General features: G+C 40.6%; 1 protein-coding gene across 2 annotated transcripts in view; it reads right to left on the reverse strand.

Moving 5' to 3' along the window:
* Positions 1-746: 746 nt before the first annotated feature.
* The window catches only part of RSBN1L (round spermatid basic protein 1 like), a 54,759-nt gene continuing 27,970 nt past the window's right edge, over positions 747-27,535 (reverse strand). The window contains exons 3-9 of one of the 2 annotated variants that reach the window (XM_062632003.1): positions 23,066-23,326; positions 22,683-22,747; positions 10,156-10,293; positions 9,816-9,958; positions 5,994-6,161; positions 1,934-2,042; positions 747-1,842 (exon numbers count right to left, since the gene is read on the reverse strand). In XM_062632003.1, coding sequence (XP_062487987.1) covers positions 1,186-1,842; positions 1,934-2,042; positions 5,994-6,161; positions 9,816-9,958; positions 10,156-10,293; positions 22,683-22,747; positions 23,066-23,326 — 1,541 coding nt within the window. In that variant the 3' untranslated portion in view covers positions 747-1,185. Of the gene's footprint in view, positions 1,843-1,933; positions 2,043-5,993; positions 6,162-9,815; positions 9,959-10,155; positions 10,294-22,682; positions 23,327-27,535 lie in introns of both variants that reach the window. The other variant, XM_062632002.1, reaches the window with a different exon arrangement.

Here is a 27,535-nt window from a genome sequence, read left to right on the forward strand (position 1 = left end):
GAACACAGCTTAAGAGAACTCAAGTGTCCCACAGGTGGGGAGAGAGGAAAACAGTTTTAATGTGGACATCACTGTTTACTTTATTCATTAAACAACTCTTGCTTCCAGACTGGGACTTGAGAGGAATCCTCCTACTGGACATATTGGCAACTATGCGTACTGCCTGGTGGTATCAGCACAGGGAGCAATTCAAATCCAAATGTGTCTCCAGGAATTACAGGTCACTACTAAAGACTGAAGCCTTTACAGCTTGGTGAGTAACCATTTAAATAATCTTTGTTGGTTTAATTTTAGTCAAATTAATTATTTGAAGGGGGATGTTGTTTTTAAGTTTTAAATGTGAAATGGAGCTGCCTTAACTGCGGCTGGAGCCGGGCAAAGAGGCAGGCACAGAAGGGAGCTTGCTCCCTTGCACCAGCTCCTCTAGAGAGGTGCACGCAGGTCCCGGAGCCCATGGGGTGTCCAACTGTCCTCACAACAGGGAAGGTCTTATCTCTGTTCCACATTAACATCTGATGCAGGAGTCTGGGGAGTGCCTCACTGAGCCCATGTGAAGGAAGGACTGGTTTTGTGTTCTGACTAACCTCAATTTATGGAGAATGCCTCAGCTCTACCTCAGTTTGCTACAGCTCCTCACCCCACAGCAGCGTGAGGGCATCCTATGCATTAGTGCAGGTAGAAACATAACCATTTAGAGAGGCAGTTGAACTGAATTGTTTTTTGCAGACCCAAAAATAAAACCAATCTGTTGTTATGAACCTTTATTAAGCGGCTCACATTTCAGTATAAATCACACTAAAAAGATCTTTAAAAAAGATATTTACACTACAGTGCTGACACATTTAAAATGAAAAAATTGGTATAAATAAGCTCTATGGAAAAGCCTGGAATTGTCAAAAAGAATTCTGGCTCATCTTACAAAAAATATATATGTTAAATGTCAGCTCTACTCTAAAACCTACAACTCAAAATTATTTAAAGACTTCTGTATGTTAAACCTGCAGTGTTTACAGTGCATCTGGCCCTAAGTGCTTTGATACTTCACAGTTATGGACAGGCACTGAGGAATGTTACAAAGCTACATAACTATTTTCTGTAACAGATGCGAAGGCAAGTCACAAACTTGCCTCACAGAATTTATGAATCATTAAGTTTAAAAAGGAATTTAAAACCATATATACAAATTTAGCACAAAAAATCATCCTCTCTTTGTCCATGCAGTTTTGGATATGATGAACTATGCTGTCTTGTATCATCTGGATGTATGTGACCTCCAGAGCATAACTTGCCTTGTAAGTCCTTGCTGCCAGGTTCAAATTTAGAATCCGTTTCCAACTTAAATGCCGTCAGTTCAATGTGATCCAACCTAGTCTGAACGGTCTGGCCCCCAGCGTCATTGGGTGCCACTGTCTTTTCAGGCAGGTCGACATCCATGGGTTCTTCCTTTATTCGGTGAGAGGCAATAGGTTCATGTTTTATCGGCATGAATTCCTGCTGCAGGTACTTTGTCTGGAGAGCAGCTGAGAATTTGGAGTCTTCGGAGGTATTTTTGCTCATTGTACAAATTCTGCTGTCAGTTTGAAGTCCAATAACCGAAGACTTGGGGTCTGCAGAGGTCCCTGCTTCAACAGCACTCGTATTTTGAGAGAGTTCTTCCTCTGAATGGTACAGCTTGAGCCGGATGTGCCAAGCCAAACTGCACACAGCTGAAACTGTCTTGAACTGGTGCACGACATTCCTTGGGATAAAATAAATGTCATTATCGAATAACTGAATTCTGGCGTATCGGATGCCTTCCCTTCGCAGCTGATTGAGTTTTGCATCATCAACCCACTGGACACACTGGAGGAACAAAGAAAGGAAGGAAAAAAAGGGGTGAAAACTCTGATTTAGCCTCACAGGATACCTGGTCAGCAGTGGCGAGCATGCTTACCTGTGAAAGCGGAGGCTCATGCAAATCTAATTGCATTCGCTGAACTACCTCCAAGAAGTCTTCAGCATGAAAACAAATTACATCTTTGGTTATACGAGGCTGCTCAGACCTACAGAAGAGTAAGAATTCCACAGTCAGAGCCTGAAACTAACACACTACAGAGAGTAACGAAGAAAATCTGCAAAGATAAGCAAATGATAAAAAGAACACAGCCTACATTTTGAAGGAAAAAAGATTGTCTAAAAAGGCTGATTCCCAAACACAACCTCATTAAACTGGTTAAACAAAGTAACCACAATTTCTTTACAAGTGCAGTAAAAGCAGCAATGAAAGGTCAACAAGACTCACTACGTTTAGTTTTTATTTTCAACTGACCTCTGTCTGTCTTGAGGCAGAAAGACAGATGCTTCAGATACACTGGGCTTACTCTACCACCACTCTAACATGATATAACCATCAGGTACCTCAAAATATGCAGCAGTCTGACTAGTACTGTGGCAACCGTTGCTTAGTTATCTTTACCTCAGACACTTTGTTCAGAGTTAGCAGTAAGGCTGTATCTACACTAGGCTGCCACAACGCAAGTACACAACAAACGCTGGCATCCTCTACAAAACATCCCTAAAGAATACAATCCTATTTGTGCTCACTAGAGAGCTACAGAAGAGCAAAATCTGAATTAGGGTTATTTTCCATATTCAAACTGTAGGAGAATTCACCTCTTGTCCTACATCTCCCCCACAGAAATGCCCAACATTTATATTGTTCCTCCAGAGACATTACCTAGAATTAGCTAACAAAAGGCAAAACCAGCTACGACCCTTACCACTTTCTGATCTAAAAGCCAAACTCACTTCTTCAATGGAAATACATAAAACTAAGCTCGATGTGTGTATTTCTGAGGGATGTTTAGGTTTTAAGGTTTTTTAAAAATGTGGTGATATAAAGATTCCATTTATATAGGATAAAGCTCATGTTGGAGTGGGTTTGCAAAGGAAATTTATCAGCCAAAAAGAGCCTGATGACTTTCCTCCTCCATCCAGTGCTGAGTCCTACTCAGGCTGACGGGAGTACACCAACTTCAGAACTGCACTCAGGCTGTGCTGAAAGGAACCATGAGCCACTGGGGTCCCCCCAACTCCTGCACACAGCCTAGGGACAGCCGACCCCTTGCCCTGCACCCCTCTGCCACCTCCACCCTGCCACACAGGGCCACAGCCTCAGATCTGCTGGGCCTGGGGCAGGAGCTGACACAGCAGAACAGCTCAATGCATTTCAGCATTTGTTAATGGATGTCCCAGCACTCTTATAAAAGCAAGACGATAATCGATCTTTGTATTTTTATATACATACATGCAGGGTTATTAATGTTCCACAAAGCAGGCAATGATGTGCAGTTTATTGGGTTTTTGAAGAGACATGTTTATTTTATTTGGGTCATGACCTCAATAAAGCAAAAAATAACCAGTCTGAGGCTATTTTTAGAGTCCCAGATCAACTACTGAAAGTATGCTAGGGAGAGTGTGCAAACCACATATTTTACTTTCAGTTTTACAGAGATTAAAATGACTCTCTATATTTTGGTCTATCTGCTCCTGAAGAGGATTCAAGCACTGAAAGCAAAAAGCTTACAGAAACATCTCTGATCGGTGGTGTAAAATGTAGCAGCTACATTCATCTTCTTTTTATAATGCAGATCTGTTTGGGTTTGTTGGTTGGGTTTGTTTTGGGGGTTTTTCTTAACACATCTGCCTCTGGAGTTGACCGTATTTGTGAATGAAGTTAAGAATTAAAATAAATACAGAGAATATCAAGGCCAGGTTGGATGGGGCTTGGAGCAACCTGTTACAGTTAGTTGAAGGTGTCCATGCCCACGGCAGGGGGATTGGAACTGGATGGTTTTTACAGCTCCTTTCAACCTAAACCATTCTGTGATTCTATTAATATCTGCATACTAAAAGAAATTCAGTCCAAAGCAGTGTTTTCACAGCAGCGTCTACTGCGTTTTACACATTACACAGGACAAAGTATAGTTAATGACTGGTTTTAAATCATTCCTTTTTCAGTCCCTATATATACGTACAACAGCATGGGTTACCAACTGTGTTGCAATTCTGTCACAAAACATGACATGCCTTTTGTAAATGTAACAGAGAAAACATTTTTGACATAATTTTGAATCCTGCATTTGCAGATTTGGTATTTAGCACAACTTTGAGATTATATTCTGTAAAACCTTAAGTTTAAAGGGTGTTGTGCTCCCCACCCCAAGCAAAGCAGTAGCAGAATAGCTCAGTTCCATGTCCAAAACCTCATTAAATCCAAACAGAACTATAAGATGACATCAGAAAACTCCTTTTAGAGCACTGCTGCAACTATTTATGACCATTTTTTACCTTAACCTCATTCTTTAAAAGGACTGGACTCTTCTTGCTGTAACTTTTCAAAACACATTCAAGACTACAGGTTTAACCACAAACATTTCTAACCTAATGCATCAAATCTGGCAGTATATAACAAGTCTGGCAGTATATAAGAAATTCCTGTGATCTACAGAGAAGTACTAACAACTTCACACTCTGGAACACCAGCTTGAAAGCTGCTTGCTGAAGCACAGGACACAGGGGTTTCATTTTGCCAGTAGCAATGCTATGAAGTGCCTTTTGCTGTCCCTGTCACAACCCATACACATTTCCATGTAAAAAATCTTCGAAGTTTCCCCGATTTAAAATTTCACTGGCATTTCATGAGTTCTAAAGCATACTTGGTATCACTGCAAAAGTGATACACTAAGGCATTAGGTAATCAGCATGATCACGGCACCAGTGTTTACCACATTCCAATGCAGTGCAGCACTGGAATCTTGAGATGAAGGTTTAGGATGAGAATGGGCAGTTCTCACTAACATCTGAATTACTATCAATTTAAACTGCTATTAATTTCCACAGGCATGCAAGTTTGGGGAGTGGCATTTTGTTTGGTTTGTTGGGTTTTTTTTCCTTCTTTAGATAAAGCTTTGAGTCTTTCTCATATGTGCAAAGGGTATCAAAATACTCAGATTACACAGAATCTCAGCTCTTGCCCTGCTGCCCCTACTTACTCTTAATTCACTCCAGTTTCTCACAGTCAGAGCAACCAGGAAGTTAAGGCTCCAGCTATCATCAACCTGAAGAAGAACACAGCTCCAAATCTCAGAGCCCAAATATCAAACACACTAACATCTAACAATCCAGTTATTCCCCAACAGCAATTATTCCATTTTATATTTCCATGAACTCATGGCAAGTAACACAAATTTGCATCTTTGCATCCAAAGGGAATTCACTCTTCTAATCTCTAGACAAACAGCAAAAGGTGTTTCTACTGTTCACATATGCAAAGGTAACCTTCAGAACTAAGGTCATTCTCCCAAACCTAGGCCAGAAGATCCTGAAAAATGCTTCTTAGATCTGGGCCAGGAAGCCCATATGATTATGGGCTTTTTATTTGACTAAAAAGTAAACAGCTTCAAATAAGATACATTCACTTCCTGAATCTCATTTGGGAATTCCAAAGACAGACACCAAAGAGTATCATATAACCTCCAACAGGATTATTCCTTATTCATAAATAAATCAGGATTGTAACAGCCATGACTTTGAAGCAGCAGCATAAAAATTCTGCTCATTTCCAGACAACACAAAGAACTGCCCCAAGGTCTTCCTGTGCACCTCTGAGGCAGAAACTTGAGTTAGTCCTTATGCACTACTTAAAGCAAAACAAGGTGTGATGCGTTTTTACACCTAACATTAACTCTGTTACAGCAACCCTATTATAGCTGTAAACTGTCACTGCAAGGCACCTTTCTCCTTTCAACCTCACAGCAATGCTGTATGCAGTCTAGCAGTGGGCAGACAATCACATCTAGTGCACAGAGATAGGAGTAAGAAAAGAAGTCTGGTATCTACTAAATCTTCATTAAATCCCTAATACTAGATTACCTGTTCCTTCCACCAATTATAAATGGAAACTGAGACAGATATTTTTCAAACACCTCAAGTGGAAGTCAATCACCGCTTACCACTCTCCACAGTGCACAGCCTTCAACACTCCCACAGCAGCTGTAGTCTGTCGTTCAAAACCTTGTCCTATGTGATCTGCATGGGCTCGTGTCCGGTCTTCAAATAGCATTTCACGGGGTTCACTGGTTCGAGGTAGGTACTGCAAGTTTTTTATTTCATTGGTAGTTCTGTATTAGAAAAACAGCATTAGTAATATAGAAATAGCTCTTAGTTACCTAATGTCTACCACAGCCAACAGGATTAGTTTTCTCCCTTCAGTGAGAACATACAGTCAAATGAATAAGACAGTAACACTCAGGACAAATTCCAAACGTAATGAGCTATGCAAAAAATCAGAATACCTATGCAATTAAAGAAGAAAACCCCAAACAAAAATAGCACAACACCACCACAGTGTCAGGCCCTGAGTGCTCTAAAAGACCCCAATGACAGAGCAACCCCACCTGCAGTCTCCACCTACCAACCCAGCCACAGAGACCAGGAGCTCTATTTAAGCCATACTGCAGGAGCACCTATCTGGACCTTAGCCACAGACATGCTGTGCCACAGACTTGCTTCCCACCTCAGGACACCTTTGCCATGACAGAGCTCTCTGGCCATCACTGGACCTGATCCTCACTGGCAGACTGACTTCCTGGTTTGACTTCCCATCACCAGACCTGCCCCATCACCACACTCTTCCCTGATGCACTCACTGAAGGCTGGACTGAACTTGGTCCCCAAGCCCCACATCTGCCCTACCTGCCTCTCTCAGGCACTGTAAGACCAGGCTCTACTGTGAGCACAGCCTCTGGCAGAGAACTGCTGGCCTCTGCTGCTTCTTGACTAGGAGATACGCATTTCAATTCCCCCTGAAGTCTTTCTTCATCATTCATGTTTCTACCAAACTGCTGGGAAATGCGTATGGATATTAAGTTCCATGTTGCAGAACTGGGAGTGAGGAACAGCAAAAAGTTATTTCTTCAGGGTTTAATGGAAGTGAAGGGCATGCTGCAAAGTGGGATCAGAGCCACAGCATCATTTTCTTGGGCAGCTGGAGCCAACATTGTGTGCTGCACTCTTCCAAGAGCTGTTTATAATCATTAACATAGCCAAGGTTGGAAAGGACATCTGGAGACTCTGTAGTCCAACTTCACCCATTCAACTAGAGCAGGTTGCTCAAGACCACGTCCAGCCAAGTTTTGAGCAACATCAACAACAAAGACACCAGAAGCTCCCTGGGCAACCTATCCTAGTGCTCAACGATTCATACAGTAAACTCCTTTTTTTTTTTTTCTTCTTATTTTAAATGGAATTTCTTGAAATTCAGTTTGTGCCCATTACCTCTGACTGCGTTACTGGGCATTGCTGAAAAAAGCCCTTCTTACAATTTCTCATCAGATGCTTATACACACTGGTATGATCCTTCAAAGCCTTCTTTTCTCAGGGGTAAATTCCAGTTATCATAAAATGGGTTGAGTTGGAAGGGATCTTTATCTAGTTCCAAATACCCTGCCAGGGGCAGGGACACCTTCCACTAGACCAGGTTGCTCCAAGCCCCATTCAACCTGGCCTTGAACACTGCCAGGAATGGGGCAGCCACAGCTTCTCTGGGCAACCTGTGCAGGGCCTCACCACCCTCACAGGGAAGAACTTCTTAACATCTAATGTAAACCTACCCTCCTTCAGTTGAAAGCCATTACCCTTGTCCTGTCCCTACCTGTTGCCACAGGAAACCCCTCACCAGATTCCTTGGTGGCCCCTTTTAGGTACTGGAAGGCTGCTCTAAGGTCTCCCTGGAGCCTCCTCCAGGCTGAACAAGCCTAACTCTCAGCCTGTCTCCATAGGAGAGGTGCTTCAGCCTTCTGATCATCTTTGCGGCTTTCCTGTGGACCCACTCGAGCACATCCATGTCCTTCTTATTTTGGGGGTCCAAGGCTGGACAGAGTACTCCAGGGCGGGGTCGCATAAGAGCAGAGGGTTCAAATCACCTCCCTCAACCTGCTGGTCACACTCCTTTTGATGAAGCCCAGCATTAGTTTCTGAGCTGCGAGCACACACTGCTGGCTCATGCTGTGTTCTCCCATGCACTACTTTTACATCACCTTACCTGCTCCAGTATGCCTATGTCTGTCTTGGACCAGCAATCCCAGAACTGGACATGGTACTCCTCAACCTGCTGTCACTGCTCTTGTCAACACTGTCCAGGAAGCTGCTGGCCTGCTTTGCCACAAAGACAGACTGATGACTAACGATCAACCTGTCATCCACCAGGGCCCCTGAGTCATTATCTGTGGGGCTGCTGTCCAGCCAGTTGGGCCTCAGCCTGCACGGGCACAGGGGGTTATTCCTTTCGGAGCAGGGCTTTGCATAGCCCTGTGTTAACCTCATCAGTCCACTGAGCTGGCTCATTTCTACAGCCTCTTAAGGTCCCCATCAACGGCAGTACAACTCTGTGATCTATCAGCCACTCCTTCCAGTTTTGTATCACCTGCAAACTTGCTGAAGGTGAGTGGCACTGGTCACACTTCAAATCCTGTGTTCAGTTCTGGGCCCCTCACTCCAAGACAGACATTGAGGTGCCAGAGCAGGTCCAGAGAAGGGCAATGAAACTGGTGAAGAGTCTGGAGCATGTCTGATGAGGAGCGGCTGAGGGAACTGGGGTTGTTCAGCCTGGAGAAGAGAAGGCTCAGGCAGGATCTTATTGCTCTCTACAACTACCCGAAAGGAGGCTGTAGCAAGGTGGAGGTTGGACTCTTCTCCCAAGTAACAAGACAAGAGGAAATGGCCTCCAGTTGTGCCACAGGAGGTGTATATTGGATATTAGGAAAAATGTATTCACCAGAAGTATTGTCAAGCACTAAAACAGGCTGCCCAGGAAGTGGTTGAGTCACCATCCCTGGAGATATCTAAAAGACCTGTACATGTGGCACTCAGGGACATGGTTTAGTGGTGGACTTGGCAGTGCTGGACTTCATGATCCTAAAGGTCTTTTCCAACCTAAACCATTCTATGATTCTGTCCCAGCCATTAATGAAGATGTCAGACAAGGGCAAATAAAGCACTGAGTATCCTGGCCTCTTGTGTGTCCCCCTTTTCCTCCAGACCCTTTGCGCCACTCTGCAGACACCTTACATTTTCCTAGTCTTTTTTTTTGCTGTCCATTTGCCTGTAGAAGTCCTTGTTGCCCTTCACATCCCCTGCCAAATTCAGCTCCAAACTGGCTTTGGCTTTAACAGCATCCCATTTATGGTTGGACAGTGTCTCTATTCTCCTTCTGATGCACCTGGCCCTGCTTCCACTTCTTGTATGCTCCCTTTTAATGTTTGAATTTTGAACCAGAGAACTCCAAAGACACAATTTTTCATGACGTATAATATTCAAGTTCTGCAGAGTACATCCCTAGTCTTAAGCTGCTACTTATACCTAGTACCACCGAAAAGCTTAAAGGTGCCATTTAATGTTGGAAGTGTTACCTTTCAGGTGAGAGAAGCCCTTGTCCCTTGAGGTCTTTAAACATCCACTCACATTTAAGAACAGGGGTATTAACTGCAGTCTCATGGCATACATCAGTAGCTGTATACCTGTTCACATTTCCCTGCAGTTTTCTCCTGAAATTCCTACTGGAGCTCCAAAAAGGACCAGATTTGGCTAAACAGTAAACAATTTCGAAAAATTCACATCCTTACAAAACAAAGCAACTTGAAAGTATATTTTGAGATGATAATTTATAGAAATTTATACTAAGATATAGTATCAAGCAGTAAAAGGATTGGGATAAAATGGATTTATAGAGAAAGAATACTGACCAGACATTTATCAAGCAAAATCATTCAACATACCTCTTCCTTTTGAAAGGTGACTTTGGCATGTCAGCCACAGGGATCATCTGCTCTCCTGGACGTACCCACATAATGGGCCCATCATCACTGTCTTTACGACTCTCTAATTTTAAGCTAGAAAGTGTTCCCCATGGCAGTGTACACTAATGGGAAATACAAGCCACAATTTTCAAGTGAGTTACTTTAAAAACTTTTTTAAAGCAGCCTTTATCTGTCACAATAAAAACATTTGTTATACCACTCTATTACCTAAGCAAGTATTACATACTCTCACTTTATTGTAACAGTACTAGACAGTATATTGTCCCCCTTCTCCCAACCCATTCCCTTCTGTTCTTACTTTTAAGAAAGGTGATTCTTCCAACATATCAAGGAATTCAGGGAAGTAATCCCCCACTTCCTCATCAACTGCTCCAACCAGGCTGATCTGTCTCATTGGGCCAGCTCTATACGTACCATGAGAGTATGTTCTTTTTACCTACAAGCAGAATATGACAGCAAAAGTTATACCAAGTCCAAGGCTCAAAGTCTACATTCAATAAACACCTTTAATCTCTATGCTTATGCTTTTTGATTGATATTAGTCCTACAGTCTTCAGTATACTTAAGATTATGAAGTCAATCACTGAACTCATTATCAAAGACAGAAGTTCTTAAAGATATATGAAACTTTTATTTTAAAGGCTGAAGATAAGGTTAACTACTTATTGTCTTTCAAGAAAATATAATTCCAAAGTAGTAACTGTGAAAAGCTATTAAAGTATGTTCTGCTCAGTAACTAGTAAATAAGGATTCTTACCTGGATTACTCAAGTCTAGCTGAATTTTTACCTTTTTTCCTGTAACAGTTAGGCAGGACCCTGAGTTACAATTAAACTCTTTAAGTATTTCCTCTGCTCATAATCCTCCCCAGTATGGCATCTGTGTGAGTACATAAACTAGAGCTACTAATTATCACAGTGAAGACAAGGCTCATAAAGAGTTAGCAAAGGAAGAGAGAGAATGGTAACTATTCCTTCTTTTGTTCTGATGTGTTAACATGTCTTGTGCTGCCTTAAAGCTTTAAGGGCTGTAACATGCACCTCTCAGGAAAAATCTTTACTTTGAACAAGAACAGAAACACATATTCTTACAAGGCTTTTTTCAATAATCTGATCTGTCACGTTACATCTACAAAATACTTAAGCATGAGACCGATGAGAATCACTTCCCCTTAAGCTTCCAATCTCCTGTTTAGCAGGCTGAAAGACATAGCGCTATTAATAGATGAAATATGACTAGATCAGAGCAGAGGGAAGAGCAGATGGATTGCTGCACAACCAAGTAAGGCTCTCACACTGAACCTCTAGATGTTCTGCATCCAAAGCACGAAAATTTTAAAAGGACCAAGGAAAGCAGTTAATGCAGTACCGCTTACCTGTGGCCCTCCTGCAAACAGCCCACTAGAAGTCCTATTAATTATGGCAGTGCAGAGGAGAATTAGCAGCAGTTCCTGAAAACAGGACTAAATCATACAACATGGAACAACAGCATGCCCTTTGAAGAAACTAAACTGATGTAACCAAACGCATTCCATAGATGCAGAACCAAATCATCTTCAGATCACCTCACTCATAAACACCCAGGAAATGGAGGACAACTTACAAGATGTCTGAGCCTGTAAGCTTGTATGGCTTGAAGAAGCCATACTGAAAAGAGCAATACTGCTAGACAGTAGTATTCCCCTATGCCCCAAACCCTTAGTCACACATTCCTGTAACTTTTTTGCACAGCCAGTCGGTGATTTTGTGATAAAGCACCAGAAAACGTTAATTTCTCCTGAACCTGCGTCAGCTCAGCTCTCAGCTGTATGTGGCACAAAGCATCAGGAGCTCACACACCTAAAGCACTGGGACAAGGAAGGGACACTCATTTGTCACTACTGGCTTACTGGATAGACCAATTCTAAAGCACTCTAAAACCACTTTCTGAAGGCACAGATAAGCCATAAATCTGTTACTCACAGTTTATTGATAAACCTAACGTGCAAAAGGATGTTTCTTCCTCTAGCATATGTAGCTTAGTATTCCACCACAGCACACCAAGATATTAAGCTGCTGTTTTCATCCACACCCAATTAAAGGGAACATTTTTTCTGCCTTTTTTCTTGCTTCCTTCTGCTACCACTACCATTATCCCAAGTAACAAGTGATAGGACAAGAGGAAACGGCCTCAAGTTGCACCAGGGGAAGCTTAGATTGGATATTAGGAAAAATTTCTTCACCACAGGGGTTGTCAAGCATTGGAACAGGCTGCCCAGGGAAGTCGCTGAGTCACCATTCCCAGAGGTATTTAAAAGATGCGTAGATGTGGTGCTTAGGGACATGGTTTAGCACTTGGCAGTCCTGGGTTAACAGTTTGACTCGATGGCCTTAAAGGTCTTTTCCAACCTAAACAATTCTATGATTCACACAGCATATGACAAACTAGTTATGGAACTACTTCAACTGAAAATTCTACAACTTCTCTCAAAAATAGTAACTGAAGTCAAGTTAAGAGAGGCTGTGAAGCTTTCAGCTGATCAACTCACCCATCTGGCTTATGTACCACTAGGTGCTGGCACTGAAGCATGAAGTCATAGAAGTGTTGAAGTGCAACATAACCTTTGCTTAAACTGCATCAATTAAGAAATTTCTTATATACTGCCAAGAAGACCATGCCACTGAAAGTTAAAACAAAGATGAATACAACGTTTTTAAGCATTATTTGTCCATCCAAATTCACGTCTAGCTCTCCTGATCAATTATGCTCCCCTCATTCACCAGGTAGAGCAGATTCCTTTTCAAGATCCAGCTTGGGAGAAGTACAATCCCCAGTATAATGCTAAGATAATTTCAAAGTTACAAATGATGAGCAGTTTCTTCTAGGACCATATTCAGAGTTATATTACGCAAACACACAGAGTGAAATGTTTATGCATTGAAGAGCTCTGTGGTGGGTTAGCCCCAGGCAGCAGCTAAGCACCTTACAGGCCCTTGCTCACACATGTCCCTCCATGAGGGGTGAAAGGCATGGGAGAGAAGGGAAACACGAGGAAACATATGGGTCTGGGTAAAGACTATTTAGTGAGTGAAGAAAGAAGGAAAGTAAACTGGAAAAACCACCAAGTGGTGTTTTTCATGACTCATTACCTCCCACAAGCAGATCAATGCTCAGGCAGTCTCTGAGCAAACGCTACCTCCCACAGCAGCACCCTCCCTGGCCCACTAGACTCAGGTCAGGTGTTGCCATTTAAATGACTCTACCTTGAATTAGGCTAAATTGGGAAAACATATTTTAAAAAGCTCATTCTTACAGGGAATCTTCCTTCAGTCTAAAATGAGACTGTTATTAAGCAATGCAAAAACACCAAAAACCTTCCACTGATCTTTGACCAATGACAAAAGTAAAATCAATTCTCTTAAAGACAGCAACTATACATAATCTGTGGCATATTAGATAACAGCAAAATTTTCCTTTCCATTTAGCATCAGTATCCTTTGGCTGGTTTGTTCACAGGAAGAAAAAAAGATTCCTGTGTTATTTCTAAATTCACAAAAACAGTGCTGATGTACTAACCGCAGTACTTCTTCATTTAATTCTATACATTAAACTGTGCACTGACCTCAAATCAAATGTTATACACCTTTAAAAAGGTAGTCTTCCTCAATGTAATTTTACAGATTACAGTGTGACTATGTTTTTAGAATGTTAAAAAGTTGCTCAAATAAATAGCTGGATGTCGTGGTTTAACAATCTAAATTCAGAATAAAAGAAGGAAGTGATAGAGACACCATCCCTGGAAGTGTTCAAAACACATGTAGATGAGGCTCATAGTGACATGGTTTAGTAGTGGACTCGGCAGTCCTGGGTAAAGGTTGGACTTGATGATCTTAAAGGTCTCTTCCAATCTATCTGACTCTAGGATTCTATGAATCAATGGCATGCAGTTCTTCTAGCATGCGGTCAACATGACTGAATCAATACACATACACAAAAAGGTTACCAATTAAATGCAGTATCATAAAATGGACAGGTAAACAAACATGTAACTGAATAAATAAAACATAGCCTAACTTCTTTCTTCTTGTGTAGCTTAAATTTGAAGTATGTCACATAAAAACACACAAAAAGAGACTGTCTTCTCTTGAGAATTATCTGTATCTGTGACTAGTATGGCATCAACTGATTTTCAAGCGTAACTTGCTCATTTTAAGTAAGGAGTTCTATAAAGCAAATATTTTCGCATGAACATCTTAATGTCCAAAAGAATCTGAAGAATAAATCTGAATACATATATATATAAAAAATACTGACAGCAACATATTTGAGTATTATCATCTTACAAGTAGGGAAATATTTTAGACACTGTGTTATAGATGTTTCCATTTGCTGTTTGAAAAAGGCACAAACTGGAAGAAACAGCCCAGAGAAACTAACATTTACAGAGATTAATTTAAAAAATATAAACTGAGGCAAGACACGAATGAAGTCCAATTTTTAATATAATGGGGGTTGCTGGTTGTAGTACCAACATTTTCCTGCAAGAATTTTAAGTGTTTAAATTCTTTCCGTTTTTCAGCTTTAAAAGCAGGAAAAAGTAGTTCTTATTGAAAAAAAATAATCTGAACCCAAAATAAATTCAAGAAACCCAAAAAGAAAGCCCCACCAACGACTAACAAAAACATTAAATCACCATAAAAATACGTTGGGAGATGAGCAGGAATAGTGGGTTTCCATCTCACTACACAAGTGCACAAAGGCACATTTGTAGTGCACTTAAACATTTGTATTTTGGACTGGAAATATCCATCTCACATTCACTGTTATTCCTCTAAACCTGTGATCTGGAACGCTACATCATGAAGAGGTAAGGCAGTATTCTTTCTTATTTGGCACATTCTGATGAAGTACCCAAACGTTTTCTATTCCTTGCCAACTCTTTTCAAATCCTTAAATGCTTGTGTGTGTTTTGAGTTCCAAACAGGAGCCAATACTAAAGCATCAACATCTCATATTGATGAACATCAACATTTCATGTCAACTGAACACATACTCATCAAAATTGCTCCGAGTTTAAAGTACTTGCAAACCTACCTTTCCTTTTAAAACACTTCGTATTACTTTCTTTCCCTCACTGTTTTTAACTCAGGGTTTTGGTGGCAAAATAAGATGCCTTGACAGTTCTAGCATTACTCAGAGGTGATCCACTATCATTAAAGTTTTCATTTCAACAAATATACCATTTCCCAATTGGAAGTTTCTGGAAATGCAATTTAAAGATTTTTACTACAGTATAGTTCCACCAGTGAGTGTCTTTTTACTACTGTAGTTCATTTATCACTTCACATGTTTCACCTTGCAGCTGAAATCCTCAAATAACACAATGGATGGACAGACATTACCTACTGTTCTGAATTCTGGTGACACAAAACCAGTGTGGTGTAACCAGAATTAAGAATGAATAAATTAAGAATAGCATCAATTCAATACCTTCATAAAAAAAAAAGATCTTGTGAAAGCAAAGTAGCTATTATGCTTTTGTAACTCGGGCAGATTTATGACAAGGTTCAGCCTCAGATCCTGTCCAAGCTGCCAGTACAAACCTCTAGGAACTTGTTAAGGTTTAGGTTTTTGTTAATATAAACACATGATCACAGAAAAAAACATACAACTGTCATTCCGTATTTATTGGCTGAACCTGTCAAGAAGCACTCTAGAAAGGGAACTACTGTCTAAGTGGAAAATAAATGAGCATGTATTGCAGATTTCTAATGCTATTCCCTGTGGACTGAATCTTTGTACAATCGTATTCAACAGGGGAGTACTTTTTTTGCTTGGAAGACAATAGGCTGCCATCATCTATCACAAAATTCCCTACACGCAATCTTGCAGATTATTTGATTACAAAAATAACAACAGGGCAATATATAAGCTTTAACAGAGCTCATATTCTATTTTTCATCATCCAGAAGGAAAAAGAATGAAAGGAAGCCCTACATTGGGAAACCTGCATAAAAGGAAAGATGCTAAAAAGCATTAAAGCATTTTAATAACAACCCAAACATTCAAAAAGCTTAAAAGCAAGGAGTGAATTCTATTAAAAGCAAAGTTCTGCTGAAAGCTACTGAAACATAACAGAAGAGATACACAGTTCCAAGGAATTCATCCCAGAACACAGGAAAATAACACAATATAAGGAAATGGACACTGGACAAATCATCAATGATAAGAAAATGAAACACCAACTATTTCAGATTTTCTTGAAAGAAAAGTATTTTCAGCAATTTCCCACAAATACTTTGAAGCAGGATTTCACAAAGTAGGAAAAGAGAAAACAGGAAAAAACTCTCTAAAAAGATAAGTTTTTAAGAGCTAAACAAGGACAGCAAAGAGAAGATAATATTAAAAGGCGCTAAGACAGGACTGGAATGAAAAGCTGTGTCCAAAACTTTAACAAGTGAGAGCAACTTCTCATCTTAAAAGTCACAACACGAACATGAACTATCATTACTAATGCATTTCTTCCCCTAAAACACATTATTCCACATACTGATATCAGAACTAACAAGATCTTTGGTAAGGAAGAGAGGATCTGAATATACAGGATACAATTCAATGGAATAAAAACAAAGAATTATACTCACATATCTATAATTAACTACACAAACATGAAAAGAGGAGTGACTCACTTAGCAGGAGCTGCTGCTACAGCAGCTCACAAACTGCTCTGAAAAAGGCAGGAATAGGTAACAAAGAGCAGTAATTTGCAAGACACCTGAAGCAATCTTCTTCTACTCCTTGACAATACACAGGCAGACACTGCCCATTTTCAGTACCCTATTTTAAGGAAAAGAATGACTGAAGACAGCATAATGGGAGAGCAGGAAGACCAATAAAGGTAACACATGTAATGGCAGACTGAAGGAACTGAAATTACTGGGGGGGGGGGGGGGGGGGGGGATTGAAAAAAAAGAAGCTGTTAAGCAATCTTCAAATACAGGAAACAGTGAAAGAAAAGCATAAACTGCCTCCCTTGTCCACTAAAGATCAGAATAAAAATTCTGGCAGGAGGACTAAGACACACAAGAAAACATTACGATTTTTCTGTAGATTTCTTTGGAAAGTGTGGAATTGTCTAGAGATCTCCAGCAAACACATCAGATAAGCACTCGTCAGATACAGCTTAAAAATAGTCGATCTTGTCTTGAAGCGCAGGAATTGTTGGATATTGCTCAGATTTTACTTCCCCTGTACTAAGAAACTGCCTCTGGGACAAGACTGAAGCACAGTAAAATCAATCCACTAAGCACAGTTATGCCTGAAGTGTGTACTTTGGGGTTTCAGCAAGCCAAGAAAAATCTACATTTGCCTAGCCTGGGGACACAGCAATGGGTTCAAAATATTCAGGACCTTTGCCTCAATAGCACTACATAGCTTAACTGAAGTGATGTAAACTGCAAGTAGGTGGCAAAAGCCGATTACTTATGTTCTTTGAAAACCTCCAAAGGTCCTGGCAAGTAACATTCATAGCTACCATGTAACTGATGTACCTGTTGCCATCTACACAAGTGACAGAACCCAAGGATGTATTTATCGCAGACCGTTTTCCACCGCCCAAAAGAGAGACTTACTTAAACACACACACAAGCTAGGACATGAAAATCTCCCCAGTTCTTCTCCCCCACAAAATTAAAAGCTAATTCTAATGAAAGAGAACCAGTTCCAACACAAATTCTTCTCTCCTGTGTCTGCTGAACTATTCTCACAAGTTTCTGCCCACTTCTCATCTCCTAACAAGTGTAACTATATTGACTTCTATCTGACACAGGTACATTGGGAAGGAAGCGGAGACTCTACAGTTCAACTACAGTTGCGAAAATGAGTAGATTACCTGAAAGATGCAGACTTCCCAGGCAGGCTTAGGAGGACTCCCAGCAGTTCAGAACTCACCAACAGATTTACTGTGGAATCTGCCTCTTACCACAGAACTCAGTGACTTGAAAATATGCATTACTTAAATCCAAAAAAATCTCATCTGCCACAAAACCGGAGGCGGAAGATTATGGAGTAATATTGAGAAATAAAAACTCTGATAAAATACTCCGTAATACTTTCCATTTCAGGCTTAGCTCATCCCTCCTTTTTTTCTGGTGGTTTTTTTTTTTTGTTTTTTTTTTCACATTTTTAGATCTTTTTTAATACTTCCATAAGTCATAGAATCATAGAATCACAGAATCATAGAACACTTAGGGTTGGAAAGGACCTTAAGATCATCAAGTTCCAACCCCCCTGCCATGGGCAGGGACACCTCACACTAAACCATCTCACCCAAGGCTCTATCCAATCCGGCCTTGAACACTGCCAGGGATGGAGCATTCACAGCTTCCCTGGGCAACCTATTCCAGTGCCTCACCACCCTCACAGGAAAGGGTTTCCTCCTTACATCCAACCTAAACTTCCCCTGTTTAAGTTTTAACCCATTACCCCTTGTCCTATCACTACAGTCCCTAATGAAGAGTCCCTCCCCAGCATCCCTATAGGCCCCCTTCAGATACTGGAAGGCTGCTAGGAGGTCTCCACACAGCCTTCTCTTCTCCAGGCTCAACAGCCCCAACTTTCTCAGCCTGTCTTCATACAGGAGGTGCTCCAGTCCCAATCATCCTCGTGGCCCTTCTCTGGACTTGCTCCAGCAGTTCCATGTCCTTTTTATGTTGAGGACACCAGAACTGCACACAATGCTCCAGGTGAGGTCTCACGAGAGCATAGTAGAGGGGCAGGATCACCTCCTTTGACCTGCTGGTCACGCTCCTTTTGATGCAGCCCAGGATACGGTTGGCTTTCTGGGCTGCAAGCACACACTGAAGCCAGCTCATGTTCATTTTCTCATCAACCAACACCCCCAAGTGCTTCTCTGCAGGGCTGCTCTGAATCTCTTCTCCGCCCAACCTGTAGCTGTACTTGGGATTGCTCCGACCCAGGTGTAGGACCTTCCACTTGTCATGGTTAAACCTCATGAGGTTGCCATCAGCCCACCTCACAAGCGTGTCAAGGTCCTCTGGATGGCATTCCTTCCCTCCAGCGTATCAACCGACCCACACAGCTTGGTGTCATCGGCAAACTTGCTGAGGGCGCACTCAATCCCACTGTCCATGTCAGCAATAAAGATGTTGAACAAGACCGGTCCCAACACCGATCCCTGAAGGACACCACTTCTTACTGGTCTCCAGCTGGACATTAAGCAATTGACCACAACTCTTCGTGTGCGGCCACCCAGAAAGTTCTTTATCCACCGAGTGCTCCATCCATCAAATTGATGTCTCTCCAATTTAGAGACAAGGATGTCATGTGGGACAGTGTCGAACGCTTTACACAAGTCCAGGTAGATGACATCAACTGCTCTACCCCTGTCCATCAGTTCCATAGCCCCGTCACAGAAGGCCACCAAAGTGGTCAGGCAGGATTTCCCCTTAGTGAAGCCATGCTGGCTGTCACCAAGCACCTTGTTGATTTTCATGTGCCTTAGCATGCCTTCCAGGAGAATCTGCTCCAAGATTTTGCCAGGCACAGAGGTGAGACTGACTGGTCTGTAATTCCCCAGGTCATCCATTTTCCCCCTCTTGAAAATGGGGGTTATATTTCCCTTTTTCCAGTCATCGGGAACTTCACCTGACTGCCATGATTTTTCAAATATGATAGCCAGTGGCTTAGCAACTTTATTCACCAGCTCCTTCAGGACCTGTGGATGGATTTCATCAGGTCCCATGGACTTGTGCATGGTCAGGTTCTTGAGATAGTCTCAAACCAGATCTTCTCCTACAGTGGGCCTAATGTCTTCATTCTCACAGTCCCTGCATCTGCCTTCCAATACCCAGTGGTGTGGTCAGAGCACTTGCCAGTGAAGGCTGAGGCAAAGAAGTCATTAAGAACCTCAGCCTTCTCCAAATCCAGGGTATCCAGTTCTCCTGATAACTTCCAGAGAGAGCCCACATTGTTCTTAGTCTGTCTTTTGCTTGCAATGTAGCTATAGAATCCCTTCCTGTTATCTTTCACATCCCTAGCCAAGTTTAATTCTAACTGAGCCTTAGCTTTCCTAACCTGGTCCCTAGCTTCCTGGACAACATCCCTGTATCATCCCTGTAGTCGGACTGATTACATGTGCTACAGCGAGTTCTCAAAACCAAGTGAAGAACCTCATGTACTCAAGTGAGCCTCATTACAGTGTTTTAGTTAAAATTAGCAAAGCAATGCCCAGGTTTCCTAAGGCAAAGGAAGGTTGAGATAGGTACTCAAAGCAGACTTGATAAAACTAAGTTTTAGACTTGTGCTAGTTTGGGAAAACAAGTACATGTTTTCTAATGTACTTGGACATGGGAAAACAACTCCCCTCTCAACTGAGAATATATAACAACTGCTAGACATTGCTCAGGCACTTCAGGATAATGGGGAACACAGCAGCACAGAGCTTTTGTAATGCAGAAAATTGCCTTTAACACTTCACTCAAATACACTGCAACAGCACATTGGAATCCCTTTAAAAGATTCAAAGAACTCAATGAGACAGAAGAACATTATCAATCTGCATAAAACATAAGTTATGCAATAGTAGCTTTTACACAGAAGGTAGACGCAGAAAACTAGAAAAGAAGAAACCAACACTAATGAATTTGAACTAATGAATTCTGAATTTGCACACACACACACACAAATAGAGCTGAAGGTTAAAACCAAAAAATTCACAACTTTCAGATTCAAAAATATATCAGATTCATATCCCTGGAGGATGAGCACTCTGACACAGTATCACTATGACTACTAGACTCTCATACTCCCTCCTAGACATTTTGACACTGGCCCCTGTCACAAAGGAGTATACTAAGCTAACAAAACCTTTCAACTGTAGTGGACTACCTGAACAAAAGAAAATAAGCAGCCAAAATAACTGACATAATAAAGAAAAATAGTATCAATAGTTAGGCAACCAAGGTAACGGACTTATATATTCCAGGAAACAGCAACGCTGCACTGAAGACAATGAGGAAGTCTGGTGTACGCCTCTATACACTATTTATACACACTACACCCTTTATGTTAGCAGAATACAAGGAGCCAAGCATCTTCTGTCAAGCAACCAAACTGACAAGTGATAAAAAGCTATGAAAACTGAGAGAAAACAAAGGAAAAAATACTAGAACTAAACCTCCAGCCAAGTAAAGTACAGGTTAGAAGGCAGAGTATGAAGTTGAATGCTCTAACACCATATCTGACTTCTTTAACCTACTACATTCTCTCTGTTCCTCCTTCACTTACAGAAAAATAGGAAATTATGACCTCAATCCCAATGACCACAGGACTGATTTAACTACAGATACTGATGATACCATTGTAATATCAAGTTAATCCATCCATTCAGTAAAATAATTCCATTATTATAAGTAAAAATAAAATCTGGGGATTTTTTAACTATTTCTTTAGGGCACATACTAGCACATAGCTATGCTTACATTACTGTTGCCCAACGGGCTGCACTTACAAGGACATATCCAGCTTTTTTCTGTACAAAATGACCTAAGAGCTGTTCTGAGCAGCTGCCTATATCATGTTTTGTGATTTTTTTCTATTAAAGTAATAATTCAGTTTATATACTGAAAAAAAAAAAAAAGTCAATATATTTCACAGACTATTCACATTCCACAGCAGTGGACATTTTCTTAAATAGCTCTGCAACTGTCCTAATGCAGCAACATTTCAGTTCTGCATATCCTTGTGGATAACACACAACTGAAATCTGTCAATAAACTCAACAGTGTTCCAAGCAAGTATCTGTGGTGCCAAGGAAAAAAAAAAAACAACAAATAAACATGTTTTTCATTAAAAAGATGACAGCATAACTTCATTTGAAGTCTTCATAATTGTTTAAAAAGCGAAGACTAACATAGTTTAACGGCGTTCCACACAACATCCAAATTCACAAACAGGGAGTGAAACAGGCAGTGGTGAGCTGAAGTCGATATAATGAAAGGCAGGGTTGAGTTTCTTCATAGATTGTTTCAGAATACCTGTATGGGCTTTACATAACACCCTCATCACCACAATGGCAACCTAAAACAGTTAGAATTCTTTTTTCCCAAAACTTAAAATGTGCAACAGTAACGTATCTTCTACGGTAAGTTAATAAATAGCAGAGGTGATGTTTGATCAGTAGCTGTTGCTAAGGGAGTACACAGTCATTTCTCTCCAGAAAACCATTTAAAAATTAATAAGCAAAAAGAGATTCAAAAGCTGCCATTTGGACACATAACAACTTCTAAGAGACTACAACTGAAGAACACAATGTGAAGGGCTAAGAATCAAATTAGCAGTGACATCAACCACCATTAAGTTCTCCTTTGAGGACTGATTTAGAAACTTCACACTACAAATGCAACTAATTAATTATGCCCTACAAAGGTTTTATGCACAACATTGTTCTAATGTATTCAAGCATTCCAGTTTTCTGAAGAAGCTCATAAACTACAGCTCGGACACCCAGATAGCTTGCAGCTAAATCATTTTAACCCGCCAAAACTCAGTTAAGCTTCAGCTACAGAAACAAACCCAAAGAAACCTACACACAAACATGCATGCAAATGCTTCCCTTCCCCTATAAAGCCCAACTTTATGTCTCCTTTAACAGTCTCCTTATCTTTAATACTGCAGAACTGAATGTATTACTTAAAGAATTCCCTTGTTTCTTGTCTTCTGTCATCCACACAGCACAGCTAATAGCAACTGTATTCTAATAAAAACCCATTCACAGTTGTTTGAAACCATTATATGACTTTAGAAAGTAAAATGTATAACCTCTTACCTGAGCATGAAAATTTGACATAGTCGTTGTCTCTATATCTTTCTTTCCCAAAATCTCCATTTTCACTGGTGAATTGGGAAAATTAAACGAAAAGTAGTCTAAAAAGTCAGGTAAATAAGTAGCTGCCCCATGAACAATACCCATTACATAGTAAGCTGCACAGTTTTCATTTTCACTAAAAACCAGACCCACAAACTCTTCTGCAAATCTCTCCATCTCCACAGGAGACAAGTGGGAGAGTTCATTACTGTAGGCATGGATAACTGATGCACCTCCGTTAGGCTGGTGCTCAATATGAATCAGCTGTTTGAACTCCAATGTGTCCAACCTTTTGAGTTTATTTTGAACCCGTGGCTCCTTTAACGAGACAAATGGAAACTCACTGTTCTCTGGTATCTTGGACTCACAGTCCTTCTTGGGATCCATATTTTTCCCACTGAAATCCTTAAGATGATCATCTATGATGCCTTTGGCTTCCTGATCCTCAATATCAGAAACCAATCCTGAGCAGATGGTCTGAATAGATTTGCTGTACATTTTTGGACGCTTCCTCTTCTCATTCTCTTTATGTTTCTTTTTCTTTTTCTTCTTAACTTTTTTAATCTGTAGCTCTTCTGCATTGGTTTTTGGTTTCTCCTTCCCACCTGTTGAGAGGAAGAAAAGTTCTCTTAACTACCTTTGTATATAAAATACGTATTTAAAGATGGGGATCTGAAGTCACCAAAACCCTCACAGTGGCACACAAAGACCTGAGTACTGAGAATCACGTGTATCTTACTCAAAATGAGTAGTGAGAAACACCTGCCATGTTCACAAAGTTTCCCAGGGCTGCTTTCATGACAAGTCACAACCCTTACTCATACCTTTTAACTGCTCATCAGCAATTACTACACCAGAAAGTTCAGACATTGTGTGACAGTTGTCAAAAGGGGTTTGGGAACAGTCAGTGAATATCAGCCATCATCAGCCAGCTGTTCACAAGATGCCACTGCCAGAACCTACCTTGTTAGATGGCTTTATATGGTGATTCTTCCAGAACTAAACAACCTAATGAAATACAGCTGGAAATATCTGAAACCTGACCCATGCTTCTCAAAAAAAAAACAAAAAACCCAACAAACAAGACACAAAAAAAAACCATCACAACCAACGACCAAAACCTCACCAAACAGACTAGCTTCAAGTTTATATAATATGCAAGCTAAACTGAAAACAAACTGTAACGGCCTAAAGACAAAAACTATTCATTTGGGGATAATATGTTCCGAGTGATTCCCAAGGTAAAACATTGTCTCTTGCTGTAAAGTGCTTTCCTTCAAGTGCTTTTGGGGTGTATTTGCAAGTATAATAAAGGCAGTAGGCAAAGAGACTTCTGTCACTACACTGCCCTAACATCTAACCAGTTGAAATCATTTCCCAATTTGATAAATAACTGGGCATGTTACAGCACAAAATTATATTCACAACAAGCAACTCAAGATCAGCAGGTTCAGCCACAGGAGTTAAATTAGCCAATCTCTACTACTATCCTGTAATGGACTATTTTCAGCTTCCAATCCTCAACTCAAGTAATTCACACAAGTCCTTAAAACAGTCACAACTGTGGTGCACGGAATAACACATTCTTGTGATAATTAAGAGGCTTGGATACGGAAGCTACAGACACTAAAAAGGAGAACAAGCAATTACGACACTTGCCTCTGAGCCTCTTGAGGTTTCTGACAGCAGCTATGTATCTCAGGGATTTCTGAAGTGGGGCAAGCAAGCTAGTTAACTCTCCAGCTTCTATTTTCTCCTCTTGTAAGGGCAAAGAAGTGCCCTGAGGCCACTTATTTCTTACTTAGCCCAAACAAGAAAGTGGGGTCTAGGATTTCTTAAACTAATCCAAGCAGTTAAGAGCTACAAAGGCTCCCTTCACTCTAAATGAGACTGAACATAGCATACTCTGTAAGCACTATTTCACTTTTAACTACTCAAGTCTGACTGCCAAAAGGCACAGCATCCTCATGAAAATGTGTCCTTTCACTAGGCTAAATTAATGTAAAACTAGTTTGGGACTGCAACAGGACTGCTTCATCTGGTAAATGGAATATTTGTTTCTTCTTTGTTAACATCTACCTTCTGACACAAGTACCTGTAAATCTAGTGGGCATGGAAAGTGCAGAAAGAGCAATACATGTACAAGAAAACTACCTCAACCTTAGAGGAGTCCTGAAAATAGTCCATTGAGGGTGCCAGGATCCTGGAGTGAAATGTCATCACCTGACAAAAATCACCTGCTGCTCACATTCTGGGTATTGCACCAGTTCCATGCAGTTAATAACAGTGAGAAGTTCCATATTAAAGGCTTAGAAATCTCAATCCAAACTTCAAAATACGAACTACAGAATAGATAATCTTTTCCCTCCTCCTGATCGCAGGAATACACAACCTGAAAGCATCTAAGAGTCTACAGGTATTTCAAAATCTTAAAAATGCTTTAACTTAACATTTTAAAATTGTTTCACTCTAAATATGAAAACTCTTTGCTCTACTGATGGATACCACTGTCAGCATTTCCAGGTTATTAGTCTGAATATAGGAAACATGGAATTAAAGCACTGAACGCCGCAGCAAGGTGAGGCAGGGGAAAGCAGGGGCTACTTGTCAACCAATTCGCACTCAAATGGAGCTCAGATTTTTGTATAGACTAATCACTCAGATGTGGAACTTCATTCATGGCAGGGAAAGGATGCAAATTTATATTCACCGAGTTACAATCAGCAGTAACATAAATTGTACTTGCAACAAGTACAACTTAGGTTACTGCTGACTGTAACTCAATGAATATAAATTGTATATTGTATACATAAATTGTATATATAAATTGTACTTGCAACAAGTACAACTTCTAAGTTTAGAGCAAAAAGCTATTTGCTAGAATAAGAGCCAAACTGCTCTCTCATACTTTGGTATGTCTATCACAAGATTATCTGGTCTCCCCTTTCAATCTGTCCTATTCCCTGACTTTGACTATATCTTCCAACAAGTTTTACTGACTAACAATCAACTCCATTCAGCTGATTTGTAGTTTTGTAACCTTCAAAGTGTTTGGGGTCTCGTGTTTTGGGGTTTGGTTTGTTTTTTGCATAGCTGCATCTGTGAAATACATTAAATGAAGGATTAAAAAAACAGCCACCACATATTACAGGGGGAGCTGAATGAAGCTGATTGTTAGTAAAAGTTATCAATGTCAAATAGGCAGAATATAAATCAATGTCAGAAGATGCAAAGTTCACATAAACACATCCAGGAAAGTCGGCACTCAAAACCTGTTGTAAAAACATGTTTTAGTTAACTTGGTCTGAGGAGGAAATACATCAAGACATCTTTGAAGTGAAGAACATTTATCACTCTGTGTGAGTGTTTTCACACCATCTCCATGAAACTTTCAGAACGAAAAAAAACCAACTTCTTAACTACAGCATAAAGATAATTTTTTTTATGGCATCCAACACAGTCCTCCTTCCAGCTTGAAATGTTCTGTTCAGCTTTATATACAAATATTTTAATAATATAGACTGCTTTGACTTCTGATCACAGGCTATGAGGGTTTGCCACCTACACATACATCAAGTCCTAGAGTTCATCAGTACACACTTTCCCAAATCGTAAGTTGCAAAAATGGTGCACGCAACTTGGAGCCAAGTAAATATTTGCTAGCAGCCTCTCATCTCTGAATACCACTCTTTTCTCTTCCACAGACCATTTTGGATCTCTATACTGGATGGAATTGAGGCCATTTTTAATTCTGTAACACCTGGAAACCAAGAGAGCAACAATCACCAAAGGAACAAAAGGCTGTGTAATAAAAAACCACCAGAATATCTATGATGAGAAGCAGCAGAGCACCCTGAACTGCTACTTGCAACTGGGAAGAGAAAAAAATCCAAATGGGGAGCGTCTGAGCAGAAATGGAAAGATAACGTGTCTTCAGAAACTGATTGTTTTGAGCCTTTCTCAAATTCACACATGCTTATGCTACTGCACACAGAAGACAAATTCCATCAAGAACTCTACTTCATTTTCACACTGGCAGCAAACGATGTACTTAGGAAAAAGTATTTTTAGATGCTTTGGACACTGTATTTCATAGAGAAAATGGTATTAAATACTGAAAGACTGGGAAAATTATAAATTCATAATTATTTGTTCGGCCTTCAAATGTGGATATATGATACAGCTCGGCAAAGTCCAATTTCCCACTCCCCTCTGCCACCATTCCTGGCACATAGGCCTGCCCCATTTCTGCTACTGGCTGATGCTCCTCTGACTGCACAGAAAATTGACATAATGGCTCAGCAAAAACCCATTCCCTTTGCTGCTAGATTAGTGAGCAGAACTTGTTTACAGATTTGTCAGAGAGGAAACAGAACATGGAGATCACAGCAGGCAGTGAGGAACAGCAGAACCCACCCATCATAAGGTGCAACAAACCCCTTGGCCTGCTGAGCTACACTGCCCATACTACATTCACCATCCACCCTGAGCATGAACAAGGCTGAAATTTTAAGGGTTAAAAAAAAAAAAAATCCTCTGGCCACACATAACACTGCCTTAACACACACATGAGACAGGACCAGTTTCCTAGCAATCCTTAATAGTGTGCAAGCCCAGATTGGACAGGGCTTTGAGCAACCTGGCCTAGTGGAAGGTGTCCCTGCCCATGGCAAAGGCATGGAGCTAGGTGATCTTTAAGGTCCCTTCCAACCCAAACCATTATGTGATTCTATGACTCCATGAAAATTTCCTCACCCAAAAGTCTGAACTTTTAAATCTAACATTCAACTTCCACAATTTACCTTTGTAAAGGT

The sequence above is a fragment of the Pezoporus occidentalis genome, unplaced genomic scaffold, assembly GCF_034315485.1.
Source record: "Pezoporus occidentalis ecotype Australia unplaced genomic scaffold, CSIRO_AGI_Poc_V1 ctg38, whole genome shotgun sequence".
Classification (NCBI taxonomy): Eukaryota; Metazoa; Chordata; class Aves; order Psittaciformes; family Psittacidae; genus Pezoporus; species Pezoporus occidentalis.